The sequence below is a fragment of the Oncorhynchus mykiss genome, chromosome 2 (genome assembly GCF_057628025.1).
Source record: "Oncorhynchus mykiss isolate SJ-2025 chromosome 2, ASM5762802v1, whole genome shotgun sequence".
Lineage (NCBI taxonomy): Eukaryota > Metazoa > Chordata > Actinopteri > Salmoniformes > Salmonidae > Oncorhynchus > Oncorhynchus mykiss.
The window spans coordinates 12,414,258-12,433,497 of NC_143023.1; the positions used below are offsets into that span (position 1 = coordinate 12,414,258).

Consider the following 19,240-nt stretch of genomic DNA (forward strand, 5'->3'; position numbering starts at 1 on the left):
GGAGTAGCGTTGGGAGGCTATCAGGGAGGTGGGAGAGATGGGAGCATGGAGTAGCGTTGGGAGGCTATCAGGGAGGTGGGAGGGATGGGAGCATGGAGTAGCGTTGGGAGGCTATCAGTGAGGTGGGAGGGATGGGAGCATGGAGTAGCGTTGGGAGGCTATCAGGGAGGTGGGAGGGATGGGAGCATGGAGTAGCGTTGGGAGGCTATCAGTGAGGTGGGAGGGATGGGAGCATGGAGTAGCGTTGGGAGGCTATCAGGGAGGTGGGAGGGATGGGAGCATGGAGTAGCATTGGGAGGCTATCAGTGAGGTGGGAGGGATGGGAGCATGGAGTAGCGTTGGGAGGCTATCAGTGAGGTGGGAGGGATGGGAGCATGGAGTAGCGTTGGGAGGCTATCAGTGAGGTGGGAGGGATGGGAGCATGGAGTAGCGTTGGGAGGCTATCAGGGAGGTGGGAGGGATGGGAGCATGGAGTAGCGTTGGGAGGCTATCAGTGAGGTGGGAGGGATGGGAGCATGGAGTAGCGTTGGGAGGCTATCAGGGAGGTGGGAGGGATGGGAGCATGGAGTAGCGTTGGGAGGCTATCAGGGAGGTGGGAGGGATGGGAGCATGGAGTAGCGTTGGGAGGCTATCAGGGAGGTGGGAGGGATGGGAGCATGGAGTAGCGTTGGGAGGCTATCAGGGAGGTGGGAGGGATGGGAGCATGGAGTAGCGTTGGGAGGCTATCAGGGAGGTGGGAGGGATGGGAGCATGGAGTAGCGTTGGGAGGCTATCAGGGAGGTGGGAGGGATGGGAGCATGGAGTAGCGTTGGGAGGCTATCAGGGAGGTGGGAGGGATGGGAGCATGGCAACATGCACTGGTGATATCAAAGATACAGAAATAGCCTCAGTAACACCCCCTGTGCCCCCTCCCATGCTCCCATAGCCACGACTTGGCAGCGGTCTCTGGCTCTGGTTCGACAGAGGAACAGGTGAGGACAGGGAGGGAGGCAGGGGGCGGGAGAGCCAACCGTTGACTGTGGTTTTGAAGAGAAAAACACAGCTGCTCCAGAAAAAAACATCCAATGTTTGGAGAACTCCCTTGTTTCAGAGGCAGAATGGAATGAGACGCCACGTGAGCACGGAGAAACGAACAGCGTGACAGATTAGTTTCCTCAGTGCTTGAAAAGGAAAAGCAGTATAGAACCCACGAGGCGGACTTCCGTCTCTCTTTATCTCCCTCACTTTCTCTTTCTTTCTCCTTTGTCAGGTTAGGATATTGACCAATGTCCACTCCCAGCTCTTACTGAGTGTAGGACAAACTAAAGGAATGAAGACACTCTGTCCATGTTGTGTGGCGTTCTGTATTCACTGTGTTAGGAACAAACCTAATTCTGCATAAAAAAATGAAGGGAATTTTCAACACACTTTCATAATGTTCAAGTGTTAGTAACTCCCAACACCTCAGTTTCTAATATACAGTATGTCTATATAAATTACACTGAGAATTGTGCCAGGACGATCCATTCTGTGTCTACATTATGTTAATAACTCCCAACACCTCAGTTTCTAATATACAGTATGTCTATATAAATTACACTGAGAATTGTGCCAGGACGATCCATTCTGTGTCTACATTATGTTAATAACTCCCAACACCTCAGTTTCTAATATACAGTATGTCTATATAAATTACACTGAGAATTGTGCCAGCACGATCCATTCTGTGTCTACATTCTGTGAGAAAACAAATGTCATCCTACATCAGCAGTATGAGTCACCGTGTTCATGTGAGTCACAGCCCCTCTCCATCAGTGTGGATCAACTGAGTGATGGCTTCTCAGACACAGTGCTCATACCAGGTGAGGTTCCTAAAGCCATGCCTGGACTGAAAACAGCTACTAGCCTCGTCGACACCATCACATCAGTGTTTGCAGAGATGAAGGTAATGGGTAAAAGCAATAGAAGGAAAACTCCCCTGAGCCTATTGAGATGCTAGATGGAACCATCTCTATACAGCTTCACCCATCCAGTCCATGCAGACCTTTACCACATAATAGAAGGAAAACTCCCCTGAGCCTATTGAGATGCTAGATGGAACCATCTCTATACAGCTTCACCCATCCAGTCCATGCAGATGTTTACCACATAATAGAAGTAGATAATTGTCCGTGTCAATCCACAGCCAATTGACACCAACTTGTAGCAACAGGTAACACATTCACAAAAATAGAGGAAGTGTATTCTCACATGTAGACGGACATAACAAGCCCTTGTCTCTACGGTTGACTCTTGTACTACTTCCTTTAAAAACAGTGGTTGAGTGCATTCTACTAGGTGGTAGAGAATCTTGGTCTCCCCACATAACACCGTCTTGTCACTTCAGTCGTGTAGGTCTCAGGAGAACTCAGCCAGTTAGTGACAGTTACAGCCACAGACAGGGTGATGAAGGTTCAAATGATTATGGTGTCAAAAACCAAAAACACTCTCTGACAGTATTGAATTAATTGTTTATAATTCCTAAATCACCTCAACCTTTATTTCAGTTGGGTGCTACTAACACCGGAGGGAGTGAGTAGTAGATTAGGCTACTGATCATGGTGAGAACCTGACCCTCTGACTGTATAACCCTAATTATGAGTCTTAATGCAAATAGTGAGGTCAGATTTGGTCCCGTAGTCTCACCGCGAGGAAGTGGAATGGACACATAGGGTGCTGTTGCCGTGGTTCTAGAACTAGACATTAACACAATTTTATTGATTTGTTCATTCAAAGTGTGAAGCCTGTCTGAACCAAGCCATGCAAATAACCTGTGTCATATTTAGAGAGCAACTTCAGGGGAACGCACCTGCTCCTCTTTGGCTAAGCTCAGTTGGAGATTACAATAGCAGGTAATGATGGTCCTCTCCAAACGCAACCCTTCTCACCCACACAGGAACACACTGTTTGATGTGCCATTGTGATAAATCTGGTCATACACTGACATACACGAGGAAACAACTGGCTAATGGCAACGCTGGTAAACCCTTGGGTTGGCTCCATTGATTCACTGCTGTATAGTAGTGAAATGTATAAGAGGTGCTGTTCAATAGGAGGACCTGCAGGGCCTAACAGGATCCCTTACAGGGATGAGTCAGACGCAGCTGACAGGGAGTTATAACATACTGGAAGTATTTCTACTGTACGTGTGAGATCATTCTGATATCATCTAATGCTGGGCCTCTAATCCGACCTGTTCCAATCCTTTCTTCTAATCATCATCATCCCACACTTCCCATCAACCCGAAATTGAAATTCACTTAACAAGCTTTTTTCTGTTTGGCTCATTACTCTGGCCATGCTTATCCATTACCTACTGCACCAGCCTGTTGTGTTGGAACCAACGGAGGCCCGCCTCAGTCATGGTGTGGAAAACACTGCTCTTACTCTGGCCTACTTTATATCATTACTGTTTCTGCAGCAAAACACTCTGAGCTACAACTATTCATCTCCCATCCAACCTCGTTTTGATCTTGACAACAACATTCTGAGTGTATACAGTAGGTGAGATGTGTCCCATCTAGGCAGGAGCCTTCAAACTCTTCTCCATACTCCAACCCCCCACAAACCCTTTTTCATTGAAAGATCATTTAGTCTTGTTACATTGCTCTTACCACAACTCCCCCAGTCAGTGGATAATGTGTGAGTTGACATAGCATTTCAGCAAGGCTGGAGTGGGACCGAAATACATTCAAATGAGAAAAAGAGTACTGAGCGTTTCCAGCCGTTTGACTCCATCATCATCCTCCCTGCCAGAGTTGAATGGCCCTGATGCAAACGCTAAAAGTCCAGCAGCACTGGAATCAGGCCGTTTGGACCACTGCTTTAATGAGTCATGCCCCCCTCCACCCTGTCTTCTAGAACACGTGGAACACCTAGGCATTGAGGTGTCACTATAAACTAGCCTTTGCTATCCACTTTTAAAATGGAAGGCTCCTCATTTGTGTTCATCCTTGACTTAATACCAGTCCCCTAAACAGTCTGCTGGATTCAACAACCCTGCATCTTTGTAACAAGGGGTGAGTCCAAAATGCACAAGCAGCACGACCATAACATACGCATCTGGGCGGCAGGCAGCCTAGCGATTATAGCGTTGGGGCAGTAAGAAAAGTCCCGGGTTTGAATCCCTGAGCCGATGAGGTGAAAAATCTGTTGATGTTCCCTTAAGCAAGGCACTTAACCCTAATTGCTCCAAAGGTCACCGCTGATAATGGCTGACCCTGGCCGTGACCCCACTCTCCAAGGGTGTCTCAGGGGAGGTGGGATATGCAAAAAATACACTTCCAATTCCCACAGGTATATAATACCCACTTGGACATGTGTGAAATAGGACACATACAAGCCCCCACCAAACTATTATTATTACCAGACACAGAGGGGTTTCTGTTCATCTCATTCACACCTTGAGTCCAGCCCATGATTACGTTCAGCATGGCATCTTTCCGGAGGGAGGATGAGGACTTATGGTCTGCCCCGTGCCAGGCTTTGGAGACATTCTATAGGTTGGCATGGAAACTAGCGGCCCATCCTCATCTAACCCACTACTCCCCTCACCCTCCTGATGGGCAGCTGGAGGCTCACTAGCACAGACCCACCACTCCCATTCAGAACACAGATGGAGAGGGAAGGGAGGTAGAGGTAGACAGAGAGGGAAGGGAGGTAGAGGTAGACAGAGAGGGAAGGGAGGTAGACAGAGAGGGAAGGGAGGTAGAGGTAGACAGAGAGGGAAGGGAGATAGAGGTAGACAGAGAGGGAAGGCAGATAGACGTAGACAGAGAGGGAAGGGAGATAGAGGTAGAGTTAGCGAGAGTGCAGAGAAAGAGAGAGAACAGAGAGATATCAGAGATAGAGAGAGCAGAGATAGAGAGGGCAGAGAGAACAGGGAGCAGAGAGAGAGAGCAGAGAGAGAGCAGAGAGAGATAGCCGAGATAGAAAGAGCAGAGATAGAGAGAGCAGAGAGAACAGGGAGCAGAGAGAGAGCAGAGAGAGAGCAGAGAGAGAGCCGAGATAGAGAGAGCAGAGATAGAGAGAGCAGAGAGAGCAGAGATAGGGAGAGCAGAGATAGGGAGAGCAGAGATAGAGAGATCAGAGAGAGCAGAGAGAGAGCAGAGATAGAGAGAGCAGAGAGAGAGAGCAGAGAGAGGGCAGAGAGAGAGCGAAAGCAGAGAGAGCAGAGAGAGAGAGAGAGAAAGCAGAGAGAGAGAGCAGAGAGAGAGAGAGAGAGAGAGAGAGAGAGAGAGAGGCCTGGGGATTAAACAATCATCCAGATTGAATTACCTGTCCAATCAAAGAGAGAGAGAGAGAGAGAGAGAGAAATGGAGAAGAGGACAAACAGACGTCAATAGACAGTGTTGGCTTTACTCACTAACGTGTTTGTGTGCATGTTGTTTATGTCATTGCTATGCTACAACACTAAAAGGCCCACTCCCAATGACACACTTTCCCCAACGTGCTATAGCCTGGCATGAGAAGCCAGAGCTGACCCCCAGTGTGCTATAGCCTGGCATGAGAAGCCAGAGCTGACCCCCAGCGTGCTATAGCCTGGCATGAGAAGCCAGAGCTGACCCCCAGTGTGCTATAGCCTGGCATGTGAAGACAGAGCTGACCCCCAGCGAGCTATAGCCTGGCATGAGAAGACAGAGCTGACCCCCAGCGTGCTATAGCCTGGCATGAGAAGCCAGAGCTGACCCCCAGCGTGCTATAGCCTGGCAGGAGAAGCCAGAGCTGACCCCCAGCGTGCTATAGCCTGGCATGAGAAGACAGAGCTGACCCCCAGCGTGCTATAGCCTGGCATGAGAAGCCAGAGCTGACCCCCAGCGTGCTATAGCCTGGCATGAGAAGCCAGAGCTGACCCCCAGCGTGCTATAGCCTGGCATTAGAAGCCAGAGCTGACCCCCAGCGTGCTATAGCCTGGCATGAGAAGCCAGAGCTGACCCCCAGCGTGCTATAGCCTGGCATGAGAAGCCAGAGCTGACCCCCAGTGTGCTATAGCCTGGCATGAGAAGCCAGAGCTGACCCCCAGCGTGCTATAGCCTGGCATGAGAAGCCAGACCTGACCCCCAGTGTGCTATAGCCTGGCATGAGAAGCCAGAGCTGACCCCCTACGTGCTATAGCCTGGCATGAGAAGCCAGAGCTGACCCCCAGCGTGCTATAGCCTGGCATGAGAAGCCAGAGCTGACCCCCTACGTGCTATAGCCTGGCATGAGAAGCCAGAGCTGACCCCCAGCGTGCTATAGCCTGGCATGAGAAGCCAGAGCTGACCCCCAGCGTGCTATAGCCTGGCATGAGAAGCCAGAGCTGACCCCCAGCGTGCTATAGCCTGGCATGAGAAGCCAGAGCTGACCCCCAGCGTGCTATAGCCTGGCATGAGAAGCCAGAGCTGACCCCCAGGGTACTATAGCCTGGCATGAGAAGCCAGAGCTGACCCCCAGTGTGCTATAGCCTGGCATGTGAAGACAGAGCTGACCTCCAGCGAGCTATAGCCTGGCATGAGAAGACAGAGCTGACCCCCAGCGTGCTATAGCCTGGCATGAGAAGCCAGAGCTGACCCCCAGCGTGCTATAGCCTGGCATGAGAAGCAAGAGCTGACCCCCAGCGTGCTATAGCCTGGCATGAGAAGCCAGAGCTGACCCCCAGTGTGCTATAGCCTGGCATGAGAAGCCAGAGCTGACCCCCAGCGTGCTATAGCCTGGCATGAGAAGCCAGAGCTGACCCCCAGTGTGCTATAGCCTGGCATGAGAAGCCAGAGCTGACCCCCAGTGTGCTATAGCCTGGCATGAGAAGACATAGCTGACCCCCAGTGTGCTATAGCCTGGCATGAGAAGACAGAGCTGACCCCCAGTGTGCTATAGCCTGGCATGAGAAGCCAGAGCTGACCCCCAGTGTGCTATATCCTGGCATGAGAAGCCAGAGCTGACCCCCAGTGTGCTATAGCCTGGCATGAGAAGCCAGAGCTGACCCCCAGTGTGCTATAGCCTGGCATGAGAAGTGAGCTGACCCCCTGTGTGCTATAGCCTGGCATAAGAAGACATAGCTGACCCCCAGCGTGCTATAGCCTGGCATGAGAAGCCAGAGCTGACCCCCAGTGTGCTATAGCCTGGCATGAGAAGCCAGAGCTGACCCCCAGAGTGCTATAGCCTGGCATGAGAAGACATAGCTGACCCCCAGTGTGCTATAGCCTGGCATGAGAAGACAGAGCTGACCCCCAGTGTGCTATAGCCTGGCATGAGAAGCCAGAGCTGACCCCCAGTGTGCTATAGCCTGGCATGAGAAGCCAGAGCTGACCCCCAGTGTGCTATAGCCTGGCATGAGAAGACATAGCTGACCCCCAGTGTGCTATAGCCTGGCATGAGAAGCCAGAGCTGACCCCCAGTGTGCTATAGCCTGGCATGAGAAGCCAGAGCTGACCCCCAGTGTGCTATAGCCTGGCATGAGAAGACATAGCTGATCCCCAGTGTGCTATAGCCTGGCATGAGAAGACAGAGCTGACCCCCAGTGTGCTATAGCCTGGCATGAGAAGCCAGAGCTGACCCCCAGTGTGCTATAGCCTGGCATGAGAAGCCAGAGCTGACCCCCAGTGTGCTATAGCCTGGCATGAGAAGCCAGAGCTGACCCCCAGTGTGCTATAGCCTGGCATGAGAAGCCAGAGCTGACCCCCAGTGTGCTATAGCCTGGCATGAGAAGCCAGAGCTGACCCCCAGTGTGCTATAGCCTGGCATGAGAAGCCAGAGCTGACCCCCAGTGTGCTATAGCCTGGCATGAGAAGCCAGAGCTGACCCCCAGTGTGCTATAGCCTGGCATGAGAAGACAGAGCTGACCCCCAGCGTGCTATAGCCTGGCATGAGAAGCCAGAGCTGACCCCCCGTGTGCTATAGCCTGGCATAAGAAGACAGAGCTGACCCCCAGTGTGCTATAGCCTGGCATGAGAAGCCAGAGCTGACCCCCAGTGTGCTATAGCCTGGCATGAGAAGCCAGAGCTGACCCCCAGTGTGCTATAGCCTGGCATGAGAAGCCAGAGCTGACCCCCAGTGTGCTATAGCCTGGCATGAGAAGCCAGAGCTGACCCCCAGTGTGCTATAGCCTGGCATTAGAAGCCAGAGCTGACCCCCAGTGTGCTATAGCCTGGCATTATAAGCCAGAGCTGACCCCCAGTGTGCTATAGCCTGGCATTATAAGCCAGAGCTGACCCCCAGTGTGCTATAGCCTGGCATTATAAGCCAGAGCTGACCCCCAGTGTGCTATAGCCTGGCATTAGAAGCCAGAGCTGACCCCCAGTGTGCTATAGCCTGGCATTATAAGCCAGAGCTGACCCCCAGTGTGCTATAGCCTGGCATGAGAAGCCAGAGCTGACCCCCAGTGTGCTATAGCCTGGCATGAGAAGACAGAGCTGACCTCCAGTGTGCTATAGCCTGGCATGAGAAGCCAGAGCTGACCCCCAGTGTGCTATAGCCTGGCATTAGAAGCCAGAGCTGACCCCCAGTGTGCTATAGCCTGGCATGAGAAGACAGAGCTGACCCCCAGTGTGCTATAGCCTAGCATGAGAAGACAGAGCTGACCCCCAGTGTGATATAGCCTGGCATTAGAAGACAGAGCTGACCCCCAGTGTGCTATAGCCTGGCATGAGAAGACAGAGCTGACCCCCAGTGTGATATAGCCTGGCATTAGAAGACAGAGCTGACCCCCAGTGTGCTATAGCCTGGCATTAGAAGACAGAGCTGACCCCCAGTGTGATATAGCCTGGCATTAGAAGACAGAGCTGACCCCCAGTGTGCTATAGCCTGGCATGAGAAGACAGAGCTGACCCCCAGTGTGCTATAGCCTAGCATGAGAAGACAGAGCTGACCCCCAGTGTGATATAGCCTGGCATTAGAAGACAGAGCTGACCCCCAGTGTGCTATAGCCTGGCATGAGAAGACAGAGCTGACCCCCAGTGTGATATAGCCTGGCATTAGAAGACAGAGCTGACCCCCAGTGTGCTATAGCCTGGCATTAGAAGACAGAGCTGACCCCCAGTGTGATATAGCCTGGCATTAGAAGACAGAGCTGACCCCCAGTGTGCTATAGCCTGGCATTAGAAGACAGAGCTGACCCCCAGTGTGATATAGCCTGACATTATAAGTGAGCCATACACAAAGAAGTGCATTTCAAAAAGAAGTGTGCTTTGTTCTGTCTCTGTTCTTTTTTCTATCCTGTCTCCCTTTCTTCTACACTTTCTCCTGCTTTCTCTCTCTTCCAACCCCCCCCTGCTTGGGGTAAGCCTATGTTTTAATTCAAATGCAAGGAGCTAAATCTTATTGTGCCTCAACACTGAATGAATCACTGAGCAGGTTGCTAGAATGGTTTCATTGAAGAAAAGCTGTGGTTGTGAAGTGAAATCCACCCGTTCTGGAACTGATCAGGCTCATCTAAAATTCAAACAGACGATCTTTCTCACACTACTTTCCCTCATACCATCCCCTTGACTGACTCAATAAGAACAGGTCCAGGAAGAGAAAGTAGTGCAAATAAACACTGCAGCCTTTAGTTAGGAAGTATGATGATACCAATGAGGAAGCAGAAAGTATAGTGTGGGGCTGTGGGCTGAAAACGCTCTCAAAAGGGATCTAGTGCTTAGCAGTGTTGAGAAGACAAACTGGATTGGAGCCTGTAGCACATGCTCCCCTTCAAGATAGCAAATCATGTGCAGAGCGTTTCAGAAAGCCACTGGGCAATGAGGTTATCGGCTTAGGTGAAACACTGCCAGACATGACTTGATAACTCACAAATCAAACAAAAGAGGTGTGTGTGCAACCCAATGGACTAAAACCTCATCAACCCAATGGACTAAAACCTCATCAACCCAATAGAATAAGACCTCATCAACCCAATAGAATAAGACCTCATCAAGCCAATACAATAAGACCTCATCAACCCAATACAATAAGACCTCATCAAGCCAATAGAATAAGACCTCATCAACCCAATAGAATAAGACCTCATCAAGCCAATAGAATAAGACCTCATCAAGCCAATAGAATACGACCTCATCAACCCAATACAATACGACCTCATCAACCCAATAGAATAAGACCTCATCAACCCAATGGACTAAAACCTCATCAACCCAATGGACTAAAACCTCATCAACCCAATAGAATAAGACCTCATCAACCCAATACAATACGACCTCATCAACCCAATACAATAAGACCTCATCAACCCAATAGAATAAGACCTCATCAACCCAATAGAATAAGACCTCATCAACCCAATAGAATAAGACCTCATCAAGCCAATAGAATAAGACCTCATCAAGCCAATAGAATACGACCTCATCAACCCAATACAATACGACCTCATCAACCCAATACAATAAGACCTCATCAACCCAATAGAATAAGACCTCATCAAGCCAATAGAATAAGACCTCATCAACCCAATAGAATAAGACCTCATCAAGCCAATAGAATAAGACGTCATCAACCCAATAGAATAAGACCTCATCAAGCCAATAGAATAAGACCTCAGCAACCCAATAGAATAAGACCTCATCAAGCCAATAGAATAAGACCTCATCAAGCCAATAGAATAAGACCCCATCAACCCAATAGAATAAGACCTCATCAAGCCAATAGAATAAGACCTCATCAACCCAATAGAATAAGACCTCAGAGACCTGGCAGTGTGGCGCCAGGAGAACAACCTCTCCCTCAACGTGAGCAAGACAAAGAGGAAAACGAGGGCCGAGCATACCCCCATTCACATTGACAGGGCAGTAGTGGAGCAGGTCGAGAGGTTCTTGGTGTCCACATCACTAAGGAACAATGTTCCAATGTTACTTCTGGTGCACGTTTACTGTAAACACTGAGGCTGTACCCGCTTTAAGTTAGTTTTAACGGTGGCCAAGTAGTCTACTGTGGCTATTTGATCATAATGTAGACCTACCAGAGTGGCCTATCATCAGAAACAAGGGAAAAATGCATCCCATTACATTTGAACATGGGAATAGCTGTTCTATCGTTCAGCCAATGTGTGGTGTTCAACATAGGCCGACATTCCATGACTTTTGACTTTTGAAAAAAACATGCAGAGCTTGACATTAACCTGTTTATCCAGTTGTCCTTCAGACAAGGAGGTGACTGAAAATGTTGTTGTGTTGTTTGTTGCAAGAAACCAGTTAACAAAATAAAATGCATTATTATTCCCATACCATTATTACAGAGAATCAGACAAATGATGCTCCCCTCTGCCTAATGGCCACAACACTGCCCCTTTAAGACAAGAAAAAACTCCTTTCCTGACTCGCTTTTCAAAATGCAAAGCTTTTGTGCTTTTGTAGGAAGCAATAACTCCCCCCATTGATGACTACAAATGATCTAAAACTGGACTATTAACTCACTAACTAGCAAAGGATATGAACAAATGTCCTAATGTGCACACGTCGGTAGATGTAACTCTCGCTTTGATCTCAAAACAAGCTCATCTACTGATGACCGCTCATGCTGTAAAAACAGTCCAGTTCAATGTGAATGGCACAGATCCTTATATGGATTGATCTATTTGCATATAGGCCTACTGCAGCTCTGATTGGTTTTGGGGCACCGGTGTGTGTAGAGTACGGGCCTGAGTCGTGCTTGTCAATGTCATAGAATCCTACTCTGATGCGTTCTGCCTATAACAAAATCTCTTGCATAGTTAGTTTTGCATACTAAGTCTTGCATTGTTAATTTTGTTTCGGTATGTTGCATTGAAAGTGGCTAATATTGCGTTGATTCGATCACAATTCCCACAGTAAAGGGAAACGTTGATAGTGTTATCTCTAGAAAGTTGAGTGAAGTTGAATGTTATGCTTCTCTGCGCAAGATGATATTTCTTCAACGCAGCAGCCCCAGGGGAGCTGCTAGAGGGAACATTGCTAAGGACCTATCATGGTCCAAACACACCAACACTGTCGTGAAGAGGACACGACAACGCCTATTCTGTCTCAGGAGGCTGAAAAGACTTGGCATGGGAGCACAGATCCTCAGAAAGTTCTACAGCTGCAACAACAAGAGCATCCATCGCCGCTGGTATGGTAACTGCTCTGCATCCGACTACAAGACACTAAAGAGGGTAGTGCTTATGGCCCAGTACATCACTGGGGCCGAGCTCCCTGCCATCTAGGACCTCTACACCAGGCGGTGTCAGAGGAAAATGGTCAAAGTCCCAAGCCACCCAAGTCATAGACTGTTCTCTCTGCTACCGCACGGCAAGCGGTACCGGGGCGCCAAGTCTAGGTCTAAGAGGCTTCTAAACTATTCTACCCCCAAGCCATAAGACTGCTGAACAGTTAATAAAATGGCCACCCGGACTATTTACATTTACCACCTTTTATTATTGTTTATTCACATGTTTTGCACTGAATCTTTTGCACAGGCTCCATGTACACTCACAGGCTACATGTACACTCACAGGCTCCATGTACACTCACAGGCTCCATGTACACTCACAGGCTCCATGTACACTCACAGGCTCCATGTACACTCACAGGCTCCATGTACACTCACAGGCTCCATGTACACTCACAGGATCCATGTACACTCACAGGCTCCATGTACACTCACAGGCTCCATGTACACTCACAGGCTACATGTACACTCACAGGCTCCATGTACACTCACAGGCTCCATGTACACTCACAGGCTCCATGTACACTCACAGGATCCATGTACACTCACAGGATCCATGTACACTCACAGGCTCCATGTACACTCACAGGCTCCATGTACACTCACAGGCTCCATGTACACTCACAGGCTCCATGTACACTCACAGGCTCCATGTACACTCACAGGACTCTAACCACACACTCACACATACTACACTGACACTCCAACACACACACACACACACACACACACACAAAACACATACACACATGCATATTGACGCCACACATACACATACACTGCTGTTACTCTCTGTTTATTTTCTATGCATAGTCACTTTCTCCTACCTACATGAACATATTACCTCAATGACCTTGACTAACCCGTACCCCTGCACATTGACTCTGTACCAGTACCCCTTTCTATATGGCCACTTTATTGTTATTTTATTGTGTTACTCTTTTTCATTTAGTTATTTTGCACATTTTTCTTACTTACTTTTTGAAAACTTTGAATTGTTGGCTTGTAACTAAGCATTTCGTGGTTGTATTCGATGTGACAAATAACATTTGATTTGATTTGATAAACGTCATGGACTAAAGTTTATTGTTGTGTGCTGGTGTTACCTAGGCTATTGTCTTTTGCACAAGTGCTCTTAAAATCCCTCCAAGTCTTGTAGAAGGTTATGCGGTCAGTTTCTGAGAGGAAGTACTGTTTGGTGCTCTGACCAATAACCCTCTAACACACAAAGCAGAACAGAGACAAAGACTGTTTCAAAATACCCCACAGGGAAGAAACATCTTCCTTATTTGGGCAAAGAACAACACTCAGAAGAAGGAACTAATTCAGTCAATATGTCCATGGCTCATATCTGCCAGTTAGTTGTCTCTTTGGTTGAGGACAGTATAAGCATCATAGTGAATTGGGAAACGGGAATGTGGTTAGGTATGTAAAGAGTGTAGTGAAACACACCAGACATCATAGTGAAAGTGGACAGAGACTGAATCAGAACATGACAGATGTCAGGCTGGAACAGGTTGGTCAGCGAGGTGAAATCAGAGCTCTCCCACTTGCCAGAGCTCGCTCCTCACAGCTGTCCCAACTACGGGGAGGCTTTTCCTCTCAGATCTCCATGAAACCTGACCTCATGCCCGCACTGTCTTGAAAGATAATGCTGGGTTGACATTTGGCCCTAAAACCCACTCGAAAAGTCGAGGAAGGCACTTTCTTTGTTGACCATAGACTTTAGACCTACCTGCTAGCCACTTGATATGGACCCAAGCTACTTGTTGCACAGGGTCATCAGTTACAGATCTGAAAGAATAGGATTTGGCAAACCTGTTGGCTGCATAGAGTTCCAGCCATATTGTTTACAGCCATCCGTCTATAAAGACCCTTGGAAAGGTGTAGGGAAAGGGGGCTAGCAGGTTGATTACAGACGGGACCTGTGACTCATGCTCCCTCCATGGTAAAAATCTCTCTCAGGACTGCTGACACTTAATAAGTCATGACAGTCAACTCAAGTGAAGGCTTGGTGGGTGAATATAAGAGCTGCACTGACGTCACCCACCTTAACATGCCCCATGACAGAATGTCAATGGGAAATGATCATGAATTCACCATTTTATCTGACAATGATAAAAGCTAATGTTCTATTTGGTGGGGTTTCCAAAGGGAAGCTTTCCTTTGCCCTTGTCTCCTAAGGTTAGTTATTTTGGGGTACTTAACTCTGGGTGGTTTTATTTATCATTCTGTGACAAATGACTGAAAAGGGCACTACATTGATAAGCTTGGTGACCTCTTCAAGTGACCAAAACCCTGGAAGGCATTTCTTTGCCACATATGCATTGATATTCAACTCTCAAAGGTTAGTTTCCCTCAAAGCTGTGATTATGTTAGGATTGATTAGATCACAGTTTGGAATCTTCAGTGTCTGTCAGATTCCACTGTGATCCCTGGAGTTCTGTTTACAACTGGAGTAAGGTGTTAAAGTGGTCCCTTAGAAGCTGCCAACACATCCTCCTGTAAGCTTCAGCTGAGCTTGGCAGAATACTAATACCCTGCAACTCTAAAGCAAGCCCAGCAAGAGAACTGTCAGTGCCCGATCGCAGTGTGTGTGTGTGTGTGTGTGTGTGTGTGTGTGTGTGTGCGCGCGTGCGTACATGTGCGTTTCTATTAAATTCCCTGTAACTCTCAGCTAAGCGGTTTAAAACTGCCTCTGCCTTGTATCAAGCACCACATTGACTCTGACTATGTGGCTCATTATTGCTTCTGTTTATTATCTGGAGCAATCACCCTGACACATCACAGGCTGGCTCTGTCACTATGGTTACCACAACATTCATTAAGGCCTTAATATTGCAACACCACAACCATGCGGGTGCTGTTGTGCTATCTCGTAGCTATACCTGGAGCACGCTCTCTGTTCTCAGTGAGCCTGACCACAGCAGTTACTGCGCGCCTTATTACCATCTAGGGTTATCTCTCCGACAACTCCTTCTGTCAGAAGGCTAGACCGATGTGCTAGAGGTCTCTGGAGACTTCCTACCTCTATTAATAAACACTCTATGAGCGCAGATTTGAGATGGGGATACTTTCTAATCTTCTGTCAAGCTGTTTTGCTGTGGACAACTAACAGGAGTAATGAATCAGACTTCAGCCATTCAGAGCACTCTAACTGACGTCTGACTGCAATGATAACAGACACTGTAGGTCAAAGAACTGAAGTATAGTGTAGAGCAGACATACAGTGGAGTTTTTTCATCTATAATGTTGGGTATCCAGTGAGGTGGAAGGTGTGCTGCAGCTCAGGTTTGTTGCTGACAGGGAGAGAGAGAGAGAGACTCATAGAGAGACAGAGAGAGAGAGAGAAGGAGAGAGAGAGAGATAGACAGAGAGAGAGAGAGAGAGACAGAGAGAGAGACTCATATAGAGACAGAGAGAGAGAGAAGGAGAGACAGAGACAGAGAGAGAGAGAGAGAGAGACTCATAGAGAGACTCATGGAGAGACAGAGAGAGAGAGAGACTCATAGAGAGACAGAGAGAGAGAGAAGGAGAGAGAGACAGAGAGAGAGAGACAGAGAGAGAGAAGGAGAGGAAGAGACACAGACAGACAGACAGACAGACAGACAGACAGACAGACAGACAGACAGACAGACAGACAGACAGACAGACAGACAGACAGACAGACAGACAGACAGACAGGGTGAGGGAGAGAGAATGAGAGAGAGAGGGAAAAAGACAGAACTCGTTGGCTCACCAGCCCCAGAGGGATGATAGATGAGGCTTGGCGGGAGGATACAGAGATTTATGTGAAGCCTTAAGTGAACCTGAACACACACACACACAAATACACACACACAAAGCTTTTGGAGCTGCTGATTTGGTCCATCAGTCTGAGTGGATCCAGAACAGAGGAGAGCATGTCTAGGGTATCTCTTGAGACTGCTACATGGCCACATGGTTAAACACGTCCATATACTTACTGTATGTTGTCACTGGAAATACTGGCATTTATAAACCACGGTATGATGTCATAAAGTAGCCTATATTTCACAGTGTTGATGCTCAACAAGGACTATTACAATGTACCCCAAAATTATTGTATAAGATGTGCTGGTTCTGTTTGCATTTGAAAAGTTTAAAAAAATATATGTGTTCAATGCTCCAAAAAATGTCAAGGTGTGTAAATGTCAGCTGTTCAATGAAGAGGCGTCACTTACCTCTTTCTCTGAGATGTAAAGTTGGTCCCCTTTGAGTATTACAAAACGATTTTTCCAGATCTCCCTAAATATCCCTTTGCCACAGAACTTGCGAATCCAACCGATTTTGTCTGGCTGCGTGTTGTGCTGGTTTGTGTCCTGCGGGCCCTGCATATTCAACGAAAGCAACAAAGTAGCAGTTAAGACATGAAATTGCCAGAGCACCTCGTTTAGATTCGAAAGGGGGACTGAACAGACAAGAAAAAGAGGAGAGTCTTTTTGTGAGGCGACTCAGCCCCCTGTCATTTCCTTTGTCATGTAGATGCTGTCACATTCCTTGCGCGCACCGTTTTTCTTGGGCCAGTGTTTTTGTCACCATCTTATGATCTCAGTTAGGCTACACCGACCACGTTAGATAATAGCATTCCAAAAATAAAGCTCGTTTTAAAATGATTCCGTTATACACAAAAAGAGCACTCCCTAAAAACGTTTGTCTTTCACAGCATCCACAACAAGCATTACATCAACACTTTTGAACTCTACATTGCTATATCTCTTGTCAAATATAATTGTGTTAATCAAGTTAAGATAGTGGGGGACATTCTCCAGTTAGACAATGAATAAATAAAGCAAATCAGCATGTCTAACAAATGCATCACTTTGGAGTTTGGACTGAGACTTGGCTATAAAGTAACTGAGTCAGTAACGTATCAAGTAGCATTGACGTGTTTATTAAATACAACACTCGTTACATTGTAGCTTTTTGTTACATTCTCTGGAATAGCAGCTAACCAGAAACCCGTTATTACATTGTAGCTGAAGTGATCATCACTTGCATCGTTTCGAAACCTTACCCGTTTAGCTGAATTGTTTTTCTTCATTGTGAAGGATAGGACTGTCGATGACTATCCCCGAATTCACTCAGTTATAAATCCGCAATTTTGTACAACAGGCTGATGCCAAGAATGGCCGTAAATTCTGGACACGGGGTGTATATGCCCGTGACGCTCGAAAGCCGCCAGTAGCCTATGTCTTGCTCCTTTCCTCGCCGCCTCCCTAGGCTGGAACACTTCAATTTTCTCCCTCTCTATTCCTTTGTAGATATAACTGAATGCGGTTGGTCTAGCTACGCTCTCGCATGCTCTGAACACTGAACTGGACTGGTAGTGTCTAGTTACGCGGATGAGTCCGTTTCATTGCCTCCCTATTGAGTCCCCCTCCCTCTCCCTCTCCTCTCTTCACCGAGGCTTTGGTTATTAGAGAGCATGCAGCTGGGAGACTGGATAGCCTTCTCCCCCGCTCTGTAACTCGATGGCTCAATCTCTCTAAACCCCCAAGCTGCAGGGCTACGGAGTCATGATATCATCACGGAAAATAAGGAATGAAGGCACGAGGTTCGTGTGAAAGACGCAAATATGGAAATTATAGACTGTAGAAAGTGGGGGTGTGTGGGAGGGGGTGTTAGTCTACAAGTACAGTGATGTCTAGAAAATGTTAAATTGCACTCTCTAACTTTTGTATGATTTCAGCCGGAAGTGATGCTCAAGAGCCAAAAGTGGTCCCCTTTTTTTGTGTACAATGTCATCAAATTGTGTACAAAGTCATCCATTTCATATATGTTACATCCTGTTCAATTGGTATATGTTACAAATTCAATTCCTAATATACTATATCTTACAAAGTTAATGTGTTTAAGATCCTGGAGGGCATCTTTAATTATGTTGTGATGTTCAAATGACCCTCAAGATCTCACAGAAAAATATCAATAAGACTAGAAAATGATAGGAAGATAGAATATAGGTGTGGGCTATGGGGTGGAAAATGTTATACCTGTGATGTAATAGTCAGTCTCATTAACAACAAAACGGCCACTTGCTGTTTACAACCTTTGCTGACCCTCTTAGGTTTCCAAGAATATCTGAGGAAGCTTACCCCTTAAGCCCCCTTTCCACTTTCACACACTCTCAATGTTGTAAAACAGAAAGGATAGGACTACACCAATATGAATAAACCAGATTGTTGTGCCTGAAATATGTTTTTCTCCAGTGTCTTCTCAACGCCATTATTTTAATTTCCCCCTAAAACAAATATTTTAATAAAAATTATTAAATATTTTAATAAAACTGAATTACTTTTGAAATGACACTTAACAAGGTAAAGCACATCTCCAAATATTTGTCATCATGTTGTCAGCATGTTACAAGCAAAAATTAAAGCAGGAAGCACCAGTGACTAGATCAATAAAAAAGGTGTCAGATGAAGCAGATGCTAAACTACTGGACTGTTTTGCTAGCACAGACTGGAATATGTTCCGGGATTACTCCGATGGCATTGAAAAGTACACCACATCAGTAATTGGCTTCATCAACACGATGATGTCATCCCCACAGTGCCTGTACATACATACCCCAACCAGAAGCCATGGATTACAGGCAACATCCGCACTGAGCTAAAGGGTAGAGCTGCCACTTTCAAGGAGCGGAACTTATAAGTTCACATACAGATAACGAGAGGAGGACAGAGGAGCCTCTTAAAGAAAAAGTTACAGGTCTGTGAGAGCCAGAAATCTTGCTTGTTTGTGGATGACCAAATACTTATTTTCCACCATAATTTGCAAATAAATTCATTAAAAATCCTACAATGTGATTTTCTGGATTTTTTTTTCTCATTTTGTCTCTCATAGTTGAAGTGTACCTATGATGAACATTACAGGCCTCTCTCATCTTTTTTAAGTGGGAGAACTTGCACAATTGGTGGATGACTAAATACTTTTTTGCCCCACTGTATGCATAGTCACTTTAACCATATCTACATGTACATACCACCTCAATCAGCCTGACTAACCGGTGTCTCTATGTAGCCTCGCTACTTTGATAGCCTCGCTACTGTATACA

The 19,240-nt window shown here is 47.1% G+C and overlaps 1 protein-coding gene across 1 annotated transcript in view; it reads right to left on the bottom strand.

Annotated features, from left to right (window-relative positions):
• LOC149984841 (pleckstrin homology domain-containing family O member 1-like) overlaps window positions 1-17,832 on the bottom strand; it is a 40,987-nt gene extending 23,155 nt beyond the window's left edge. The window contains exons 1-2 of the mRNA XM_090188994.1: window positions 17,201-17,832; window positions 16,368-16,514 (exon numbers count right to left, since the gene is read on the bottom strand). Coding sequence (XP_090045120.1) covers window positions 16,368-16,514; window positions 17,201-17,227 — 174 coding nt within the window. The 5' untranslated portion in view covers window positions 17,228-17,832. The remainder of the gene's footprint in view (window positions 1-16,367; window positions 16,515-17,200) is intronic.
• Between the last annotated feature and the right edge of the window lie 1,408 nt (window positions 17,833-19,240).